The sequence below is a fragment of the Rosa rugosa genome, chromosome 2, assembly GCF_958449725.1.
Source record: "Rosa rugosa chromosome 2, drRosRugo1.1, whole genome shotgun sequence".
In the NCBI taxonomy this organism is placed as follows: domain Eukaryota; kingdom Viridiplantae; phylum Streptophyta; class Magnoliopsida; order Rosales; family Rosaceae; genus Rosa; species Rosa rugosa.
The window spans coordinates 7,114,112-7,134,877 of NC_084821.1; the positions used below are offsets into that span (position 1 = coordinate 7,114,112).

At 37.8% G+C, this 20,766-nt stretch overlaps 3 protein-coding genes across 9 annotated transcripts; 1 reads left to right on the forward strand and 2 right to left on the reverse strand.

Annotated features, from left to right (window-relative positions):
- Positions 1-119: 119 nt before the first annotated feature.
- LOC133732785 (probable calcium-binding protein CML21) lies at positions 120-2,843 on the reverse strand. 7 transcript variants are annotated; one of them, XM_062160366.1, is made up of 6 exons: positions 2,558-2,843; positions 2,298-2,386; positions 1,355-1,602; positions 1,068-1,270; positions 762-936; positions 120-450 (listed from the first exon to the last, which is right to left on the reverse strand). In XM_062160366.1, the coding sequence occupies exons 3-6, from the start codon at positions 1,548-1,550 to the stop codon at positions 344-346; spliced, it is 681 nt and encodes a 226-aa protein (XP_062016350.1). In that variant the 5' UTR covers positions 1,551-1,602; positions 2,298-2,386; positions 2,558-2,843; the 3' UTR covers positions 120-343. The 7 variants fall into 7 exon arrangements, with proteins under 7 accessions (XP_062016350.1, XP_062016351.1, XP_062016347.1 ...); XM_062160367.1 differs by having other exon boundaries at positions 2,544-2,843; XM_062160363.1 differs by having other exon boundaries at positions 2,276-2,386; positions 2,558-2,841.
- A 3,813-nt stretch (positions 2,844-6,656) lies between these two features.
- On the forward strand, positions 6,657-8,844 carry LOC133732821 (ubiquitin-conjugating enzyme E2-17 kDa). Its single transcript, XM_062160411.1, has 5 exons — positions 6,657-6,807; positions 7,479-7,565; positions 7,987-8,114; positions 8,278-8,382; positions 8,488-8,844. The coding sequence occupies exons 2-5, from the start codon at positions 7,496-7,498 to the stop codon at positions 8,629-8,631; spliced, it is 447 nt and encodes a 148-aa protein (XP_062016395.1). The 5' UTR covers positions 6,657-6,807; positions 7,479-7,495; the 3' UTR covers positions 8,632-8,844.
- LOC133732823 (polygalacturonase-like) lies at positions 8,698-11,046 on the reverse strand. Its single transcript, XM_062160412.1, has 2 exons — positions 10,912-11,046; positions 8,698-10,806 (listed from the first exon to the last, which is right to left on the reverse strand). Exons 1-2 carry the CDS (start codon positions 11,044-11,046, stop codon positions 9,589-9,591), a joined length of 1,353 nt encoding a protein of 450 aa, XP_062016396.1. The 3' UTR covers positions 8,698-9,588.
- Positions 11,047-20,766: the final 9,720 nt, after the last annotated feature.

Below are 20,766 nucleotides of genomic sequence, written 5' to 3' on the forward strand. Positions count from 1 at the left end.
AGCACTAGTGAGCTCTTTGGAAGTTTTGCTCTAGTGTTAAAAGCACATGGCTCATCATGTGTAGGGCAGGAAATTGATCATTTCTCCTCTAAATAGGAAAACGAGAGTGAAAAGCAATGTCCCGAAAATCCTACTACAGATCTGCATTTCATGAAAGTATCAACTAAAAGAAGAATCCTTAACAGCAAGAGAATTGGAATATGCTTCAAAATATTTACAAGGTGATCTCAAAGAAGGAATGATTATATCATTCTACATGCTCTATATCAACTGGGCCATTATTGTAAAAGCATAGACAGCAGCTTCCCTGACTTGCTCTAAATATCAGACCTTCTCTTCACCTTCAGTCTTCATCCTCATCCTCAAGATCGTCAATTCCAATCCATCGAGTGAATGCAAAAAGGAACTCCTTGAAGTTCACCATTCCATTTTTATCCCAGTCCATCTCTTCTGCAACAACAAACAAGAAAAAGGTTTAGTCAAAAGAGTTTCTCCAACATCCAACTTCAGATCATTTATCAAACTGAAGTAATTCCTATTTGTACAACCATAGTTCATATGGATGCATAGAGATGAACAATACTGGCTACTTGATATTAACATCTCTCAGCATCGATAATTGTGTTCAGAAGTAATAACAAATATATATATATATATATATATATATATATATATATATATATATATATATTGTGTTCAGAAGTAATAACAAATATATATATATATATATATATAGAGAGAGAGAGAGAGAGAGAACAAACCAAATCTTTTCATGGCTATTCGCCCAGAGGAGCGTTCTCCTGTTGTAGTTTCATTAATGGACTGAACCATTTCACTCTTGCTGACATAACCATCCTTGTTCTTATCCAAGAACACAAATGCATCCACCAATGTTTCGAAGGTGGCCTCCAGCTTTGGCATTCCCATATCCACTTTCTAGCAAAGTCACGGAAGACAGAGAATGAGAAAAAAGAACGAAAAAAATACAATAGTAAAATGTAAATTGCTTTGCAGACAAATGGTAGCTTAAAAAAGAATCATATAATCAAGTTTTATGTTCTGGATACTTTTTGCCCAGCATTCTGATCATCCTTCAGAAGAAAGACAACGCAAATAAGAACGATGAACTCATTAAACTTGATTCCCATATCCTCATTAATATCGCATGCTGCAAAGAGATCATCGATTTCCTCATCTGTAAACGAGACTTCCAGTTTTGAGAAAGCTCTTTTCAATTCATCATGATCAATGATGCCATTTGAATCCTCATCTGTAGAGAAAATCATGACAGTTAACAACCACTTGGGACATTTTAGGGGGGGGGGGGGGGGGGGGGTATGGAATGGATACACACCAAACTGCTGAAAAATATCTTTGCAATTTCTTAAGCTCTCATCAATCTTTGGGAACTTCAAGATTATGCTGTTGAATGATTTCATGACACTTCCTTTAGCTGCTCTTCGCTGCATAGCTTCAACCATTTTGGCTTCCAGCTTTGTTTCAGATATCGAAAGACTCCCACTATTGGCCTTTCCCACTACAGCCCCCATTGCCAATTAATAAGACAATATTTGGGAAGCAGGATTGGATTGACTAATGTACCTGCCAAATAGAGTAAATGAAGACTTCAAATGACATCCGAACAGCTAATGCAGATAAATGCGAGGCACAAACTGCAAAGTGATACATGCACACAAATCCAATGAGACAAATCAAATAAACAAATGAGTATGACTATAAAACTATACGACTCAATTCCAGCCTTCCCAGATCACATAAGTCCACTTTGAATGAGATTAAAGTGATGCCTAAAATAATGCATCATGCCGGTGACCATCTAACATGTTATTGCTTTGAATGTAAAGTTTCAATTATGAAAGTGTAAAGTAGTACTGATAGCCGAATATAATGAGAAAGTGAAGCTCTGATAAGGGGACTAGGAGTAAATTCTGACATTAGGCATGCGCTATGTACTTCAATGCTTTACCAAGGGTAAGTGATGCATGTCTACAATTGAATGTATAAGTAACCAGTTAAAAGACATATAGATCACATGCAGTAACTAGATTCAATTCACTCTCAAATGATCCAAAAATAACACCAACAGCTACTCTCTCTTTTGCATTCCTGAGAACATTCTGGAATGGTAAATTGTTCTGTGCTTAGTTCATCAACAGCAAATCGATTGACGAAACTAAGAAACATATGAAGAACAACAAGAGAAAACAAATGAAAGTGAAAGTGCAAGCTTTGACCAAATGAAAAAGATCATAACTTGAAAAAGACAGGAGGAACACCAGAATTTCCCAGGCTCTTCTACACCGTAACAAGATCAGAAGCACCAAGATGTGCACTTGATCAGAAATGGGGCTTCTCTTATTTATGCCTGACAATCAATCACAAACCAAATAAACAGAGGAAACCACCTCACAAAAAATCATAAGGAGAAAGATCCATCAAGCAAAGATCAAAGCTTTGAACAATAGGGTGGTGTTGGAGACAAAAGAAAGCAATTAGCCAAAGTTAGAAGCATAAAAAGGAACCTGTTAGTCGTCACCTTGATGTTTCCTTTTCTTTGGCTTCTGAACTCCCAATATTTGTGCTCAACCCACCACGTATTGTCGTCCCTCTCCACCCATCCAACTCCTTCTTTCAAAATTTACAACAAGAACCACCTTCGCTGACTTTTCACATATTATAAATTATAAATATACACCAAAACCTGAAGACCCAAAATAAAATTGGTCTCTCACCTAACCAGCTTTCTCCAATTTATAGTTGGAAAAAAACCCAGTGTTGCCTGCACATATATATAACAAAGGTGATTTCACAGGAAGCATCCAAAAACCATATCTGGGTGTGAAACTTTACTTGCTTATGTTACAAGTGGCAATCATGCATTAATTGTTGCATTGTTTTCTGGGCCAAAATGCAATTTTTAAAAGGAAGGTGCCTCTTCGTTGCAATTTCCCCCATCTTTATCAGTTGTTTAGTGAAAAGTACTATAAACTAATATAATTTTCCACTAATATATGGCTCATAGTCCATGGAAATTATTTGTCCTGAATTAATCATACTCCATTATCCAATAAGTCTTCCATGGCCTTAAGTTAAGCTTTGTAGGGTCTGAAAGCAACGTTCCACTCTAGTTATGCTTTGGATATTCTTCAGAGACGTATTCATGCAATTACATTTCGAAAGTAAATGTTCCTAAAAAAATTTAGACTTTTCTTTGCTCATTTACTTGTAGAAATTTTTTTACCAACAAATCAAAAGAAGGGAGTTGTGCTCTAATTATTTAGAGTCATTACGTAATATTTTTCTTGATTGAACAAAAATTAATTAATATAGAACAACGTATCTATTTCGGAATTGCACGACAATATTTTGCTAGCATTTTTAATGGTTGGTTCTATGTTAAGTTTATGTGGAATTTTATATTCTACAGTTCCATCCAATAGAAAGTATCTTCTCACGGTCTCACCCCTTGTTAGTTCATAAGGACACTATTAATTGAGACCTCCTTTCAATTCAAGGTTAGTACTACAAAAATATCTTAAAGATTGGTTTTTTTTTTATGAGAATCTTAAAGATTGGTTTAATGTCAATAAAATTCACAAATGTTTGGCCTCTACATGATCAAGTAAAAGACACATTGTTGGTTCTTAACAGTCAAAGTTTTAATAGCAGTAATGTAGTAGTATAGCAATTGTCGAGGCTGCTTCACAATACCAGTTGGGGTGGAGGGCTGCTTCACAAAGTGTTGGGGATTGGACATATATGTATGTTTTCTGCAAATTTTAGTGCGGATAAATCATTGCACCAGGACTTTGATCTTGAAGATGGCTGAAGGTAAATCTTAGACGTAAGATATATGTTGGAATATGAAAAAGGGCATTGGGAAGCTACCGACCTTTTTCATGGTCTCATCTAAAAGTTGTAGAACTGTTGTTGGAAAATAGAATTTCTCTTGGAAACACAACTATGACCTCAAACATGAGGCTGGAGGACAATGTAGACCAGTCGAAAACGGATCTAAAAGGATCATTGCCAACCTCTCTTCTCAATTTTAATGTAGTTCACACTTTTATCAAGAGATGCTAGGTGCAATATATATGTTTTTCGCAATTTTAATGGTCTAGTATAGACTCTTATCAAGATATGCCAAGTGCAATAGATATGTTTTGGGTAAATTAATTCATTCTATGGTACCTGATGGCCAATTGGACACTTTGGTGCCTAGTCTTTAAAATAGGACAATTTGATACCTGAACTTATACTCCGTTTGACACTTTGGTACTTCTGTTAATTTTTCAGTTAAATGTAAGACTAAAATTGACATTTAGAATACATATACAAAAACAAAATAAAAAACATGAGTTTTGTGGGTTGATGGCCATTCTTCACCATTTTATAGGTGTGAATTAATACTTATGGGTTATGTTGAAGCTGAAATAATCGGATTTTATGTTTAAGAAATATAGTAATCGTGATTTGAACACCTACGAGACTACTTCACCGAACTATGTCTAATCCACTGACAGTAGTCTCTTGAGTGTTGAAATCACGACGACTAAATTTGTTAAACATAAAATTCAATTATGTCATCTTTAACATAACCCAAAAGCATTAATTCATGTTCATTTTCTCCCAAATGACCCAAAAATGATGAAGACTCAGGGCTGATGGTCATCAACCCACAAAACTCATGTTTTTTTTAATTTTATATATATATAGGGAGCTTCTATTCATACCTCCAATTAAATTTGGCACTTGAACCTCTCTCTTTTTCCAAGTGATAGTTAACTTTGTCAACTCATATCAAATTACCAATAAAGACACAAAAAAGAGAGGGAAAAAAAATCTCTTCTTAGCTCCACAAACAATACGTTGTCTTCAACTTGGAGAAAACCTTCGCGTCCACCATAAATCCTAAAATATAGATCAAAATCTATGGAAGAAGTCACTTACTTCGTTCTTGACCTTGTAGATCAAGATGATGTTTCTTGCGTAATCTCTCATGGGTTCCTTAACATATATCTCTGCAATTATAGGTCATTGTACTATGGTTAGTTACTTTCTTTGGATCAATTGGACCTTTAATTGATCTTTTCTTCTTGACATGTATTCATTCATACTGAGACATAAAGACAACGAAGATGCATGGCTTTGCTTTAATTTCCTACCGGGTATGTTGTAATGGAGAATCTCTATCTCACAAAACCAAATTTTTTTGCAACCCTATTGAACACCAATGCTCCAAAAGATGATAATCACCAATGGAAGTTCAATAATCTGTTGAAACCATGTGAAATATAAAACATGGGTGTCTCTCAATGTAGGAGAGGACGCTAGGCATCGTTAGAGGTTTTGAATAATAGGGTTTAGAAACATTAATGGGAGAGGACATTGGATATCTATCAAGTTGGAAATGAATGATAATAAAAAATTTTGCTAGGTGTGTTAAGATGTTTGTTTGGGTTCATTTAGCAACACACATTTAGAATACATGTATTAAAAAAAAAAAAAAAAAAAAAAAGGCTTTTATTGATTTTATTGGATGAAGGGTATTGTGGGAAAATTAGGGAGGTGTAGATAACATATTGATTATATGTAAAAGTAAGTTGGAGGTCTATCAAGTTGAGAGGTTTAAATGCTAATTTTAGAGGTATGAATAGAAACTCTCATATATATATTCTAAATGTCAATTTTATTCTTACATTTAATTGAAAAAATTAACAGAAGTACCAAACTGTCAAACGAAGCCTAAGTTCAGGTATTAAATTGCCCTCTTTTGAAGACTAGGTGCCAAAGTGTCTAATTGGTCATACCTCAGGTATCATATAATGAATTTACTCATATGTTTTTTGTAACTTTGACGGTGTAATGTAGACTCTTATGTCAATTTTTGGTTCCAAGTTCCAACTGGCAAGTTCAAGTGAACCTAAAAGTTGTCCTTATTTGCATTCCTTTATGGACTATAAATGGAATTATTTCAAGAAAAAGATATTATCTATTGTCTCCACATCTAAAATGGAAAAACAAACACAGGTTCCAACAAAAAATAAAGAGGGAGTGGCAACATAAACGTGAATTCACCACAAACAGAATGAATTCGTGAAATTGCTGACACATCATTCAATGAAAGAATCTCATTACGTGTTTTGTTGAACTATTTATGTATTATTATTAATTGAATATGTAAAGTTAAAATTTAGCCCCCATTGATTTAGGGATGGATAAAAATTTAATCCTTACCAAAGGATAAGCTAGGAAAAATAAACAAACCAAACAAAAGAGAATAATGAGAATCAATTCCCTAAAGTGGGCCAAAGCCCATATACAACTATTTGCACGTATAATTTAGCTTACTTAACACGCGTACAGTTTAAATTTCCAGCTAATAATTAATTTTTTATCTTTTATATAATTTTATTTTTGTCTTCTTTATCAAGAAATAAATCAAGCTTGATTCGATGAAACCCGACCACATCATCAAAGCAAAATCTCTTTCTTGTTTTTTAATAAAATCTCTTCAAATAAAAAAAAAAGAATATAAAAGAAAAAATATTGAACAAAAAGAGTGTGGCAAATGAGCAGGTGCCGAAGAAGGAGCCTACGTGGCGGGAAGCCACGGCCACAAATCAAAATTGGGCTTTAAAGGCCGTCACTCTTTTTTTTGCGCTTTATTATATAACGCAACCCAAACCCTTTGCCCTTTTATATTTCTCTCTCATATTTTCTCTATCTCAAGCTCAGTCGGAGAATCCCTCTCTCTAAAAACCAGCACAGAAAACCCTAGCGCCGGTGAGCCACCGCCCTCCGCCTTATTTTCATCTCGATTCACTCAATTCTCTCTTTCTTTTCGTCTTCTCCGGCCTCGCTTCTTCGATTCATCGGAGAATTTCGAGCCTTGGGGTTTTTGATTGTCGTTTTATGGGGTGTGGAATATTAATATGTTTGTTTTATAGAGTCGGGATTTGTTTATTGAATTAGTGGATTAGAATAATGAATTTCGGTGTTTGTTTTTGTATCTGTATAGATCGCTTTGATTTTTAGCTCATCAACTTTGTTAGATGCTCTGTTTTTTTCGAGTGTTGAAAGTCTGGACCTTGTTGTTGTTTGATGAATTATGGTTGATAATAGAGGGAAAAATCATGTTTTTGATGTGAAATTTTGTGGACTTTCGCCGGATTTTCTAGTCTAATGGACTCGAAGTATGTATTTGGGGTTTTTTTTTTTTGGTGTTGTAGAAGTGCTTCTTGGAGAAGCACTTGATGAGCTTTACCACAGTAAACACTATTAAGAATCATTTATAAGCAGGTTTTGGACATGCACAGAACTTTAGTATTCTATCACAGTATGGAGTAGCAAGAAATCGTGATTCTGTTATCTGTGTTTCCTTTTGTTGGTTGTGGCTCTCAATTGTATGTCATGGAGAATTAAGTTCTGATTTGATTGTGTTTAATTCTATATAGGGGTTTAGGAGTTTGCCATGGCTTCAAAGCGGATCAGCAAGGAGTTGAAGGACCTGCAGAAAGACCCGCCAGCTTCCTGCAGTGCTGGTATTGCTTCTATCATCTCATTTATTTTCACATTCTTTTCAATTCTTCTGAAGTTATAGCTTTAGTATTCACTAGTGTTCTTCTATTTACTGATAGAATGTTTGTTGTCATATGTGATTTTTCCCATTTGATGCTTATCCTGCTTTAGATAATGGTCTTTGTCACTCAGCACTCTGTTACTTGTAAATTTCTTATGATTCCACCCTGAAAGGATTGGTTACCCTGTTTTTCACTGGTTGGAAGTTGGATGGATGTAACTGTGATTTTAAACTAGTGAATAAGCTTTTTGACCAAATGTGTATTTCGTCAGAACCCGGTTTTTTATGGAGAGGAGAAAAGAAGCGTTAAAAGTTTTTCTGTTGAAGTTTACTAAGATGTTACCATAGGTACGGATTTCAACTTACAGCTTCTTTCTCAACAGGTCCTGTTGCTGAGGATATGTTCCATTGGCAAGCTACGATTATGGGTCCAGCCGACAGCCCATTTGCTGGAGGTGTTTTCCTTGTATCCATTCACTTCCCACCTGATTACCCTTTCAAGCCACCTAAGGTACATATAGCCTTGCCATGAAAAATTTCATTTCTTTGTACCATCTAGGGGGCTAGCTTTCATCAGTCTGTTTTAGGTTATCGACTTTAACACAAGTCGGAAGTTTGTTTCTCTATTTTCCCTTGGGGATAACCATATTTTGCACTCTTCATGCATTGAGCAGGTTGCTTTCCGGACAAAAGTGTACCATCCCAACATTAATAGCAATGGTAGTATCTGCCTTGACATCCTCAAAGAGCAGTGGAGCCCTGCCCTGACCATTTCCAAGGCAATGCACTAGACTAAATCTATGTGAATTTTTTTTTTTTTTTTCTTTAGTATCATCTTGCTGCATGCCTATGTTATCTTGATAAAAAATGATTGTTTCTTGCAGGTCCTTCTCTCCATATGCTCACTGCTGACAGATCCAAACCCAGATGATCCTCTGGTGCCTGAGATTGCTCACATGTACAAGACTGATAGAGTCAAGTATGAGACTACTGCTCGATCCTGGACTCAGAAGTATGCTATGGGTTAGAGGCTCTTCTTCTGGCTGATGAATCTATTATGTTTTATGATCCTTATAGTAAATAAATAGTTTTAAGTGGAAGTGAGTCTAAGATGTTTGTTCTTCTTTGGGTCCGTATTATTGCCCCTTTGGCTCTGGTGGATGTTTATGTAGTCTCATTAATTAAGCCAAGACAATGTTATTTTCAATAGGTGGTTAAAGTTGTTGAAAATTTGATGGAAATTTTGTCTTTGTTCGTTCTTTTACATATACTTCATGTTGCCTGAGAAAATGTCGAGTGCTGGTTTGTGCCCTGGTTTTCCATTTCCATGCCAGATTTTTTCATTTTGGTGCCATTACATCCTCAACCATGTTCTCATTGCTACTCTGTCTTAACTAGTGTGTTGGTACACTCTTTTCCTTTCCACCCTTTTCACCAACCTTCTCCATTCACTTTTCTAGTTTAGAAATCTTAATTTTCAACTGTTTGTTTGGGATGTGGCGATTGACCACTTCCCACCTTTTTCACAACCTTCTCCGCTCCTCTCACAATACCTATACATTAAATTTCCTACTGAAGTTCCAAGTCTCTTGACTTCGTTGGATTCACTGCATTGTTGTTATCAATTGTGGTATCTTCAATTACACCTGAAAGAATTTGAGGTGGACATTATTACTGATACTGAATTGGTAATTGTGAATCAGTACAGACGTTCCCAGTAGATTAGACTCCATTCGACTATGCTGCCTTCTTTTGCTGCTTGTGTGCCAATTCTTCATTGGTAGATAGTAGATTAAAGCTAGTAAGGTCAAGCATGGTAGAAAGGCTTGTAGTATGCCAAGTAGTGCAACCGGACTGAAAGTGCCACCATGTTGTTGGGTGGGGTACTAAAAATTAAAAAACATCTGGAGTACTAAATTTAAAAAATATATCTGGAGTACTAAAAATTAAAATATATATATATATTACTGTTACGTATGGCATGACTATAGTTTGCTGTATGCTTGTAGCAACTCTTGCAACAGCCACACACCCAGACCTGAAATTAGTAGATACCCCATGATCGGTGGTCTTGGCCACCAACAACTGTTATTGTCTGGGCCGCCAGTGTATATCATGGGTGAATGGTAATCATATAACGGTGGTGGAGGCGGCGAATCACCCGATGGTAAGCCTGGTAGATTAGCACAAGCAAGAGCTTTTCCGACGCAAGTGGTTCTAGGCCTGACATTGATACAGTGAGACGAAAGAGAGCCTTCGTTGCCATTGTATGTGAGATCAATATCTTCCAGTTCCACATTCTGGCATGGCACACTCGGACTACATGCAAGGTTTACAGCAATTGGAGTTGCAGACGAGCCTCTGATGTTCTTGAACCTCACATTACTGATCTGAACTTCTGACGGAGTATTCTGTTTGCATCTATCCTCATCTCCCGAGCAGTAGTTTTGGTCAATGATGATAGGATTCTCGACATTCACCATTACAATATCCTCAAAGAGGATATCCGAGGCAGTACTTACACCAGGAGAATCAGGCCATGTCTTTATTCTCGCGCCATTGGTTGTGCCAGCAAGGGTGCAGTTCATGATTGTGACTCCAAGCACGGGCTTTTCATCAGGCTTATATCCAAGACTTCCTATGCTTATGCCGTGGCCTGGTCCGCAAGTAACGTCGGTCACTAGGAGCTGGTTGGTGCCTTCGCCAACGGCAATACAATCGTCTCCAGTAGCAATATTTGTGTGAGTGACATTGATCCTTGTTGAACTCTCAATGTCAATTCCATCCGTGTTAGCATCGTTTGTAGGCGATGTAATGGTAAGGTGGTCAAACACAATATTGGTGCACTCGGAAATACTTATGTGGTATTTCTTGCTATCTAGTGAAGTTATGTCCATGATTATGGAATTGGTGATGGAGGAGAACCTGATATCTCTGATATCACCGTCTTTCGAACCATGTGCTCCTTGGCCGTCAAAAGTTCCACCACCCCATAAGGTGAGCATGTCAATGGAGCTAAAAGCAACCCAAGTATCTGAACTTCGGTCTTTTGGAGCCTGCAGTGTTCCCTGGATCGTAACCTCAATCGGAGCCTTGCAAGGACCTTCGAATGTTGCTTCTTTTAACTTGTACGCACCGCTCGGAACAACAACCTTACTTGCTGACTCTGATGCACATGCATCTCTCCATGCCTTTGCCAAACCCTAAAGACATTACCAGAAAAAATAACAAGTTAATGATGACAAACCTAATCATATGCATATTTGCAATTTGGCATTCGTACAGAATTTCTAGAGATAATATTGTACCTTTGCAATATCAGACCCGGGCTTTCCACCATAGATTGAACTAGTCACATCAAACACATTGGCTTGGGATGTAGTTGTAGAAGCTAACAATGAAAGCACAAGTATTGCCAAGACATTCACCATTTTGATACCCATATGTTTTGGTTGAAAATGCGAAAGACGAATAAGTTTAAGAGTAAGTAATCTCCACTACAAACCAGTAATCTGAATTACGTACTACATGTACTTATGATGGGGAGTATCTTGTGTCCTATTTCCACTTGGGAAAGCAATAATATTACAGGATCTCTTATGTCCTATTTCTCTTCAATAATCCCCTAACTGAAATAAGAAAAGGAAAACATCCGAGGGTATTCGAGATCGATTCGTGACAGCCATCTTCTTCTTGCCCTTATTTGCAGACTCCTCTTCGACAAGCTCGACGTGCTTCCAACTGTTCTGTTCAATGAATCAACCTACATGAGGTTTGGAACTATTAGTGCTGCTGTCCACGAGTATAACCATATCTGCAAGTATTTGTATACACTTTTTCTGCTAACTAATTTAGTTTTCAAGGAAGTTATCAACCACTTTCCGACGAGTTATTCATCCATATCCACAAAAGCAGTGACGGAGCCTGGGGCAACAGGTGCATGCCACCCTCCTACATCTTGCCAAAAGCTGTATCCATTTCATGTATATCGGGTTGATTATTGAGCCTTCAATATTTCATGTATAAACTATAGAGCAACTAGCAACATCAAGCTTATTGGGCCCCTTTACTCCTTTAGCCAGTAGGTAATAGACACATTTTGCTTGAAAGCTTATTCTCGGATGCATTTTGGATTTCATCACATGTTTTGTTGCTTCTATTTTCTCGGTAATAAGTTGTCGCTGATCCTCTGTGATCGTTTTATTATGCTTTAATCACAAAAAAAAAATCATGGATGAGTGATGTCGGAATTCACCCAAGATTATCATATTTATTCACTTAGTACTTAGTAGGAGGCGGAGTTGACTCGAGTACACCATTCACGGGTTTGGAGCCATTACCTGGTTGATATGCCAATACACCAGTAGAGTTGGCACTTTGTCAGATTTAGATTCTGCATGGTTGCCTCCGCATGACTATTTTTCCAATCTCGTGGTGTACTGGAGAGTACGAGCTCCTTATTGTCCTTCCAGACATGAGAAGATAGGTTTAGACTCAATGGGCTAGCGTTATGTTATGAGTAAGCTTGTTAGTGACTCCTGGTTGTATTATTAATTCTATATGTAACACTTCATTCGATAAAAAAAAATCGGATGAGAAAAAAAAAACATAAATAAATAAAATAATTCTAATGTTTTAAAATTTAAATTATGATTTCTCAAGTACATAGAATAGAGTTCTTCTCTAATCGTTAATTTGTTTTTGATAGAACAGAACAGAATTCTTGGTTTTTATGAATATGGAATAACTGCGGAACGTAGTCAATTGATGTAGGGCATGGTACTTCCAAAAATGGGCCAAACCTGAACAATAAATGGTGCTGTTCTGAAAATCTAAGGTCATTAATGCTGGTGGCCCATTGGCTTTGGATTCATCACTGTCCTTTTGTCCTTCTTTCTTTTCTGTCGATCTCATAATTATTTGGGAAAATTTCGCAAACAGTACACCAAGTAAAGACCACTAATAATTCTTATACATAAAGTTCCAAACCAAACATTTCGGTACACGAAATCTGAAACTCGACCCACTATCAGTACACGACGTCAATTTTTGACACCAAAATGTCCATTATGCCCTCAGTTCTTTTTTTTTTTAATAATTTTTTTTTTCTATTATTTTTTTTTTCCTTCGTTTTTTTTCTCTTTCTTCTTCCTTCTTCCAGGCTCACTCCCTCGCTTCCAAAGCCGCCCTTGCCCTCCAATTGAACACCCATTCCTCCACCCGAGAACAAGTTCTGCTCCAATTGGATACCAGTCGATCTCGCGGATCAGAAGAAGCTGTTGGCAACTCCAAAACATCAGTTGAAACTGGAGATGACATGGAATCATCAAAGAAGCTATACTAGACAAGTTAGAGGAGAGGAAAAGAGAATTGGTTCGTTGCTCTTTCTTTTGATCTTAAAAGTTTCTCACATCTTGTTCTTTTTTCAGAGTGCGTGTGCACCTGTGTTATCTTATTTTGGTGGCTGAGAAGTTAACAGAGGTGGGTGAGCTCGGGCTTCTTCTCACATGAAAACAGAGGTGGATTTCGTGGAGCCGGAAGAAGGAAGAAGAAAGAGATAAAAACGAAGGAAAAAAAAATAACAGAAAAAAAAATATTTAAAAAAAAAGGAACTGAAGACATAATAGACATTTTGGTGTCAAAAATTGACGTCGTGTACTAATAGTGGGTCGAGTTTCAGATTTCGTGTACCGAAATGTTTGGTTTGGAACTTTATGTATAAGAATTATTAGTGGTCTTTACTTGGTGTACTGTTTGTGAAATTTTCCCTAATTATTTACCGTTAAGGTGGGTAACTCGATGAACAGATTTAACTACATGAAGTTAACAAACTTAACTAATCGGCTATTATATATATTGGTGTAATTGGATGAATCTATTAGGCTGTGTTTGTTTCTCGGAATCTGGGTATTGGGAAAGGAAAGTCTTTCCTTTCTTGTGTTTTCCTGTGTTTGGGATGGCAAGAAAGGGAAAATGATTCCCAAATGAAAGGAAAAAGAGGAGGAAACTGGTTCCCCCCCACCCACCTCAGGAAATTGGTTCCCCCTCACGGCCCCACCCACTTGCAAAATTATATGACTAAATTGTTCCTGCTCAAAATCATTATTTGCTAATATAACCAACTGTACTTGTTGTTTGTATGATTTTTGCACTACCCCTACAATGAAAACTAAAATGTGTATTCTGACTACATTCCTAGTCTTTCCAAACACTGGAAATGAAAATTGCTGGGAATTACAATTTCCCATGCCTATGGAAAGTGCAAGGAATTGATTTCCTTTCCTTTCATTTCCGCGAACCAAACGCGGCATTGGCTAATGCAAGGGAATTGAAGAAAGAGTGAGTGATTCTTGAAAAATTGAGAACTAGAGAGAAAAGAATCTGCACTAATATAGTGGAGGATTATTGGACTGTGAATCTTCATTTTCAAAACAAACACTCATAGGAGTCGTTTAGATACTCTTAACAAAAGTTAAGTTATAGAGACAAACATTAATTGAAGACGACACATGGTGACATGACCACACGATGAGCTTAGTGAGGTCCAAGAAAAAGAAAATAATGAGTTTAGGCTCCCCGAGTTCATGAAATCCTAGGAATTCATAGATATTTGAACACGTTCAAGAAAATGGATATAAAAAAGTTGAAGGAGAGGCCTATTTCTTCCACTCTTATTTTGGAAAGTAATAAACACAGAGCAAAGGAATTTTATTTGCTTCATTTTCAAGTAGAATAAACTACTCGATACTAAACCTAAAATGCAGTTTGCTTAAACAGAAATTGCCAAAGTTACCCATGAGAGAAATGTAATGTGATATATGTAGCATTCCTAGCTACTATTAGTTACGGATTAACTTACTACCACTCAATTCCAAAAGTGAGGTTGAAATCCAAAGGCTCCAAAACAGTAAATAATCTTTTGGGTATCTGGAGCAGCTGGGCATGTTGGCCTCTAATGAGGCATGTGAAAACAGAAGCCTCTACACTATATACAAATGATAGAGATATCAATGGGGACCCTTATGAACACTAAAACGACAATCCAACCCACCATAATTTATGGCATGTTTCCACGTACCATTGTTTGCTAATTGCTATAGTGGCATCGCCCTCTTATTCATCTTCCACAAAATCATGGGTCTCCATTCTGGTTTCGATTCTGTTCAACTTTTCAGCCATTTTGTTACTAGAATGGAGCATGCAAATTTTGCAAAGCACAAAAAGTGAAAGAGAGGTGCATGGTTATGGGGAAGGGGGAATAAGGGACTCAAGGACAAAGACCCCTTTTTGTGAAAAACTGTTGGCCTAGCTAGCTGGAATGCTGGATCAATAAGCCTTCAAGATAACGCCATTTGGCTCTTCTGCTTCGCTAGACGCTAGGTCTATATATTTACTCACACCTACTTTTGTTTGTTGGTTAACTTGGTTTACTCTCTGGCAATTGCAAAATCAACAGCCCCCGGTGCATAAGGCACATGGGTATGCTTCCCTTTGTTGAATGAAGTGAACTGACTCACATTTGCAGTGTTGGAGACTTGGAGTCATTGTACAGGCCGGGACAAAAGCAATTACTTTATTCGAACTTTTTTCTTGTTCAATCCAAGCCCTGAAGTTTGGATTTTGAACAAGAACATGAGTCGAATTATGATCTTTAAGCATCAGGGTGGCTGGTAAATGGTTTACGATTGAAGCTGAGGTGGGATTTTAATGCGTAACATGATAATCATTTAGAGTTCAAATATTTATAATTCAACATTCTAACAGCACTTTCTCATGTTTGCAGTGAAATCTCTCACCTGAAATCAAATTCAAACGTAGATGCCGAATGGGAGACACTTCTCTCTTTAGGGATGAATTAGAACTCGCGACATCCTTACATTCGCTAATAGAAGATTTTGATCAATCTCCAAGAACAACATTAGAAAGTGCAAAAGCCAAACGTAAGGTGACATCTCATTTTCTTTTGGCATTGGACTAGCCATTAGCCACTAGACATTAACACTTACCTTTCTTCCAAGTGAAAATGCACCTTTTTATCTCCAATTCCAATGGCCAAAATAGTGCATTGACCTGCGAGTGCAAGGAGGTATCTTGTCATGACAAAAGCTGTAGGTCAAGATTTTGATGTCGGCAAGTATGTACTCTAATGTGTTTTTTGAGGTCAGGATTAATTGTTAATTAAGATTCTTCATAGAGAAAAGATAGTGAAGCGTGACAATCTTCTGCATTAGATTCTTATTTCGTACGACATCTTCTTCTTCAATTCTTAAATAAGTCTGCTCAACGAAACAAAATAGGTATAGATAGGGCGACTAGTTTAGCTGCCAATTAGTTTCTACATTCTTCCTATTTCAGTATTATAGAAATTATAAAATAAAAAAAAACGTAAGTTTAACAAACTTTTACTCTCCGGTCACATAATCCGAAACATATATTCAAAGTATTAGAACAACACTTATATATATATATATATAGTGACAGATTCCTTTTTTTGGTATTTCCTAGGAATAGGGTATTAGACCAATTTTTCGATCATATTTTAGCATCTTAACCGTTCAGTTTTTAAGTCCTAATGTGTAGATCACTTCTGCAAATTTTCAGCCAAATTGATTATCGTTAAGGCATTCAAAATGACAACTTAAGATTATAAGTATGAACGGTTCAAGTTTAACAGATTTGGTTCTTTCATTGATTTATTATAGTTTGATACCTTAACGATCACCGATTTGGTTGAAAATTTGCAGAATGATCTACACATTAGGACCTAAAAACTGAATGGTTGAGATGCCGAAATGTGATCGAAAAGTTGGTCTAATGCCCTATCTCTATAAAAGACCAAAAAATGGATCCCTTAGTGGATATATAGAATGGTGTTATTCACACACTAACTTTTTCTATTCACACACCCCTTTTATTTTTTCTATTATTTTAATTCAAAAAAAAAAAATTTGGTATAAATTTCCCTAACTACCGTCCCTTGTAATTATGTTTCTTTTTATTTTTTATTTTTTCCTATTTTTCCTAACACCATTATACAATAAATCAAATATTTTTTTTTTGACTTTGACCATGTCAACTTGGTAAGTTATTAAGCATCCTAAAGGGATGAGAGTCGAGAGGGAGAACGAGTTCACTCGGAACCCTAGCGCCACCGCCTTCAATGGGCTGCTTCTATGGAGATCTTTGTCATCTCCGCATCTGTGTTCGCCTCGACGCACGTGCTTCACCACTGACCGCCTTCATCCTTGGTGTGAGGGATGGCGAGGCAGCCTTTGGAGGACAGTGTTGATGTGGCTGCTCTGGTGTCTGACCGGGCAGCGTAATTGGGTCTTCGATGGTGGAACTGGCCTATTAGTTGCTCTCTTGCAGAGCAGGTGTTGGTGTTTGCACTGGTGGATGGCATTGATGCAGGCAACGCCGGAGTCGGGGTTGGGTTTGATCTGGTGGATTTTCATCGGGGTTGGATTTGCTCTGGTGATCTACGGGGTTGAAATTGGGGTTGAAATTGAGGGCAGATCGAGGATAAATCGTGGGTCTTCTGCCGGACGACTTGGCCATGGTGGTCAGCGCTTGATGAATGGGTGGAACAGCCGGCTGCAGGATGGCCTGGCGGTGACAGAGAAGACAGAGACTGGCTGGAGGCAGAGGATCAAGGTCTCTTTCCCTCTGGATCAGATTTGGGCTTGGGCCGGTGGGCCTGGGCTCAAACTTGGTATGAAGGATGCTTGGGCCTTCAGGCCTAGTCTTGAGCTCAAGTTCGGGCTGGTTGAGTTTGCTACAATGGCGATGGACAAGCAGAGCAAGACCAACCTGTTGCCGATGTTGTTGGCTCTTGGTGAGGCTACGGAGGGTGCTGGCTCCAACCCTAAGGGGGCGGAGCCAGTATTTTCTTAAGTCTCTACTATTAGACATCCGGTTTACAAGCCTTCTACAGTTGGAGTAATCTCTATGAGTTGTTCTAAGATGTTTCTAGTTGTTATTTGTACCACAATGGCGTGCTGGAAAATTAGACTAGATGAATGATGTTTCCTTAAAATAGCGAGTTTGTTCTTGCTCGTCTTAAGCTTGCTTTCCGGCGAGCGTCCCTTAGACTTTAATGAGTTTAGTATTGGCTTAGATAGGTCTTATCCGATTTACCGGATTCTTATGTATGTGCATGTTAGACTCTGTCCTGTTTTCATGGCTTTGATATCTAAGAGCATCTCCAACGGGTAGGTTAAAAAATTTGTGTCAAATTTGAATTTGAAGGATGAGGTGTTATGGTCATTTTTGGTCCAATGGATTAGTTATATTTAAATATTATTTTATTATTTTTCAAACAAATTTATAACAAAAAAAATTATCTTTCTTCTCTCTCTTGTTCGTGTTCAGCACTTCAACCCAACCATTTTTGGGTCTGGTTCAGAAGCTTCTCTCTCTCTGTCTCCCTCCCCCCAGCAAACCAACCCAAAACTAAAATTTTCCCCTTTTTATGCTCAGACTAAGATCTGCAAAAAGCATCAAAACAAAGAAAGAAAGATCAAAGTTTGAGTCTTGATCAGGAAATAGCTTAGCTTGACTTTGCAATAAGGAGGGACACAAGCAAAGCCCAATTAATAGAAGATCTGCTTGCTTCTTATTCCCGTGTTCGATCTCTTCCATCTCTGCCCCGCTCGTTGTCACCTATGTTGAAGAAAGGCGATCTGCTTTTGGGTGTAAGATGTTCTTGATTTTGCTTAATTATCTCCATTAAATCACCAACCCCAAATCTCAGATCTAAATTGGACTTTGCGAATATTTGCCATAATTGTTTATGGTATATGGTAGGAAGAAATTGAGAGATGAAAATCAGAGAATGATTCATGAAAGGTTTGTCATAAGTGGCTTTGTTCTGGGTAAGACGAAAGAGAGAGAGAGAGAGTGAGAACACAGAAGCAAAGAGCGAGAAAAGAAAAAATTTGACAGAGTTGGGGAGAACTGTCAAATTTGACAGATTGGTTTGATATGTCAAATCCACGTAGGATTTGACAGATCTGTTGGAGTTAGGTTGCTATATCATTTCTTACCGTTGCCTTGTCCATCTGGCAAATGACCTCTCCGTTGGAGATGGTCTAATAACATCAAATCCTATTCAAAAAATAAATAAATCAATTTTTTTCACCTATATAAATGAAGAAAAAATAATATGTTTATTAAGTGGAATGACATGTATATTAGACAAGGATTATGTTTCCCAGGTAATTACGTTCATCCAACTGAATCTAAATTACAAATGTCAGTGAGCCATGACCTGTTGGTTAGCCAGCTTAACTAACACCGTGGAGATCATGAGTTCAAATCTCACTGATATCAGGGATGGGGTGAGGAAAAAACTATCATTCAGGGAGAAAAAAAAAAAAAACTGAATCTAAATTGCAAAGTTTGTCTCTTCTGCGTTTAGACATCCATGTGTATCAAATAATATGACATCATCCACTTAATTGTCATCAAAATTAATCCATCGTTGCTCATGAAAAAGTACGTATCTCCCATTTAATCTAGTTGACCAACACAATTAAAAAAACTCTTTCTCTAACGTTTTCTCTCTCTGAGAAAACCCTATGGAGGCTTCAAGACCTTGAGAATATTCTCGTCTAGCGGCGGCCCTGGCCTTTTGGCTTCCCCGAAGCCGCATGGCTTTGCTGCCGGGCGGGATTTGAATGTTTGCCTATGTAGCTCTTGGGATGGAGTGGTTGGATCAAGGTTTTTGCAAGGTATGTTTTTTGGCAGCGATTCCGGTGGTCGTCTTTGTACTCCGGTAGCCATGTTGCCCGAGACCGAAGGAACTCGTTTTGACAGCGCCGGCTTGCGGTTTCGATGGAGGCAAAGGCTATGTGCTGTTGGGTCATGCAATCTGGTGTGGCGGCGTCAAGGCGGCGTACGGGATGGGTCGTGGTGGTCAGCGATGTTGGTCTGAACGGCGTCAAGGCGGCGTGCGAAGGTGCAGCAGGGCTTCAGGTACGGCGGTGGTTGCCGGGTCAAGTCAAGGCTGCCTTGATGGGCCTTGGTTGGGTCATTCCTCTCTGGGCTACGTTTGTTGGGCTTCTATGGTGGGCTGGGGTGTTTGCCCTAGGCACATCCCTATGTTTTTAGTTTTATTTAATTACAATAAATTCCTTGTATTTAGGAACCTAAGCACTATTGTGCACTCAATGTCTCTTTAGCGTCTCTGGAGTAGTACCGAAGGAGGATATCCGCTATCTCTACGTATTTGAATGTATAATGAGTAGGACTATATGTACGTACCACTTGTGGGTACTACCACTAGCTTCTTGTCTGTCTCTAAATAATAGCGGAAGAGTATGTAATAGCCTACTCTGGCTTGTGATGAATATATTATTTAACCTCCGTGGTTTTACTAAAAAAAAAATTACTAGTTGACCAAAATAAACGGTAATTAAATTTTTACATACTTTTATTAATTATCTGTATTATCTAGATCTTGGCATACTTGTATATGGTTTTTTGATGACACATACTTGTATATGGTTGAGGGACAAAGATTATTATGTCAATAAACATTGAAGTTGGTTGGATGAAATAAAAAGTTTAAAAATTGACAAGAAGATGGGTTGTTCACTTGTTTGACCAGAGTGGGAATAAGAAAATCACATAAATGAGAAAACCAAAGCAAAAGAATGTGGAATACATAAGATTGAGTGAATGATTAAACAATGAATGTGAATCTGGAAGACAACAAATCATATAGTCCTCATCAACCCTATTATCATCCTCCTCCTCATGAGTGATGAATCCACTATATTTGTGGCGATAACCATGGGAGCCCTGAGCCCCAGCAGGCAGCAGGGATTCACAGTTTCACACACACAAATCCAACTGACTCAATTCTCTCTCTTTTTCTCTGATCAAGGAAAGGAAGACGACCCAGTAGTCGACAGAGACAATAGACTTGTGAAATAGACATTACAATGGTGTAGTGTAGCGGAAAACTCGAAATGCCGGGTGTCAGAAAACAAATAATCACGGGAGAGCCCTTTCCTTGTGCTTTACTGGTTTTTCATCAGTTTTCTCTGAAAAGGTTTTGTGGTGGTAACTTAAAGAGTTGTTTCGTTTACTTAAGGTATTAGGGTTTCACGGGTATTGCTTGCACAAACTAGGAAGGAGGGAAGGAGATGTAGAGAACT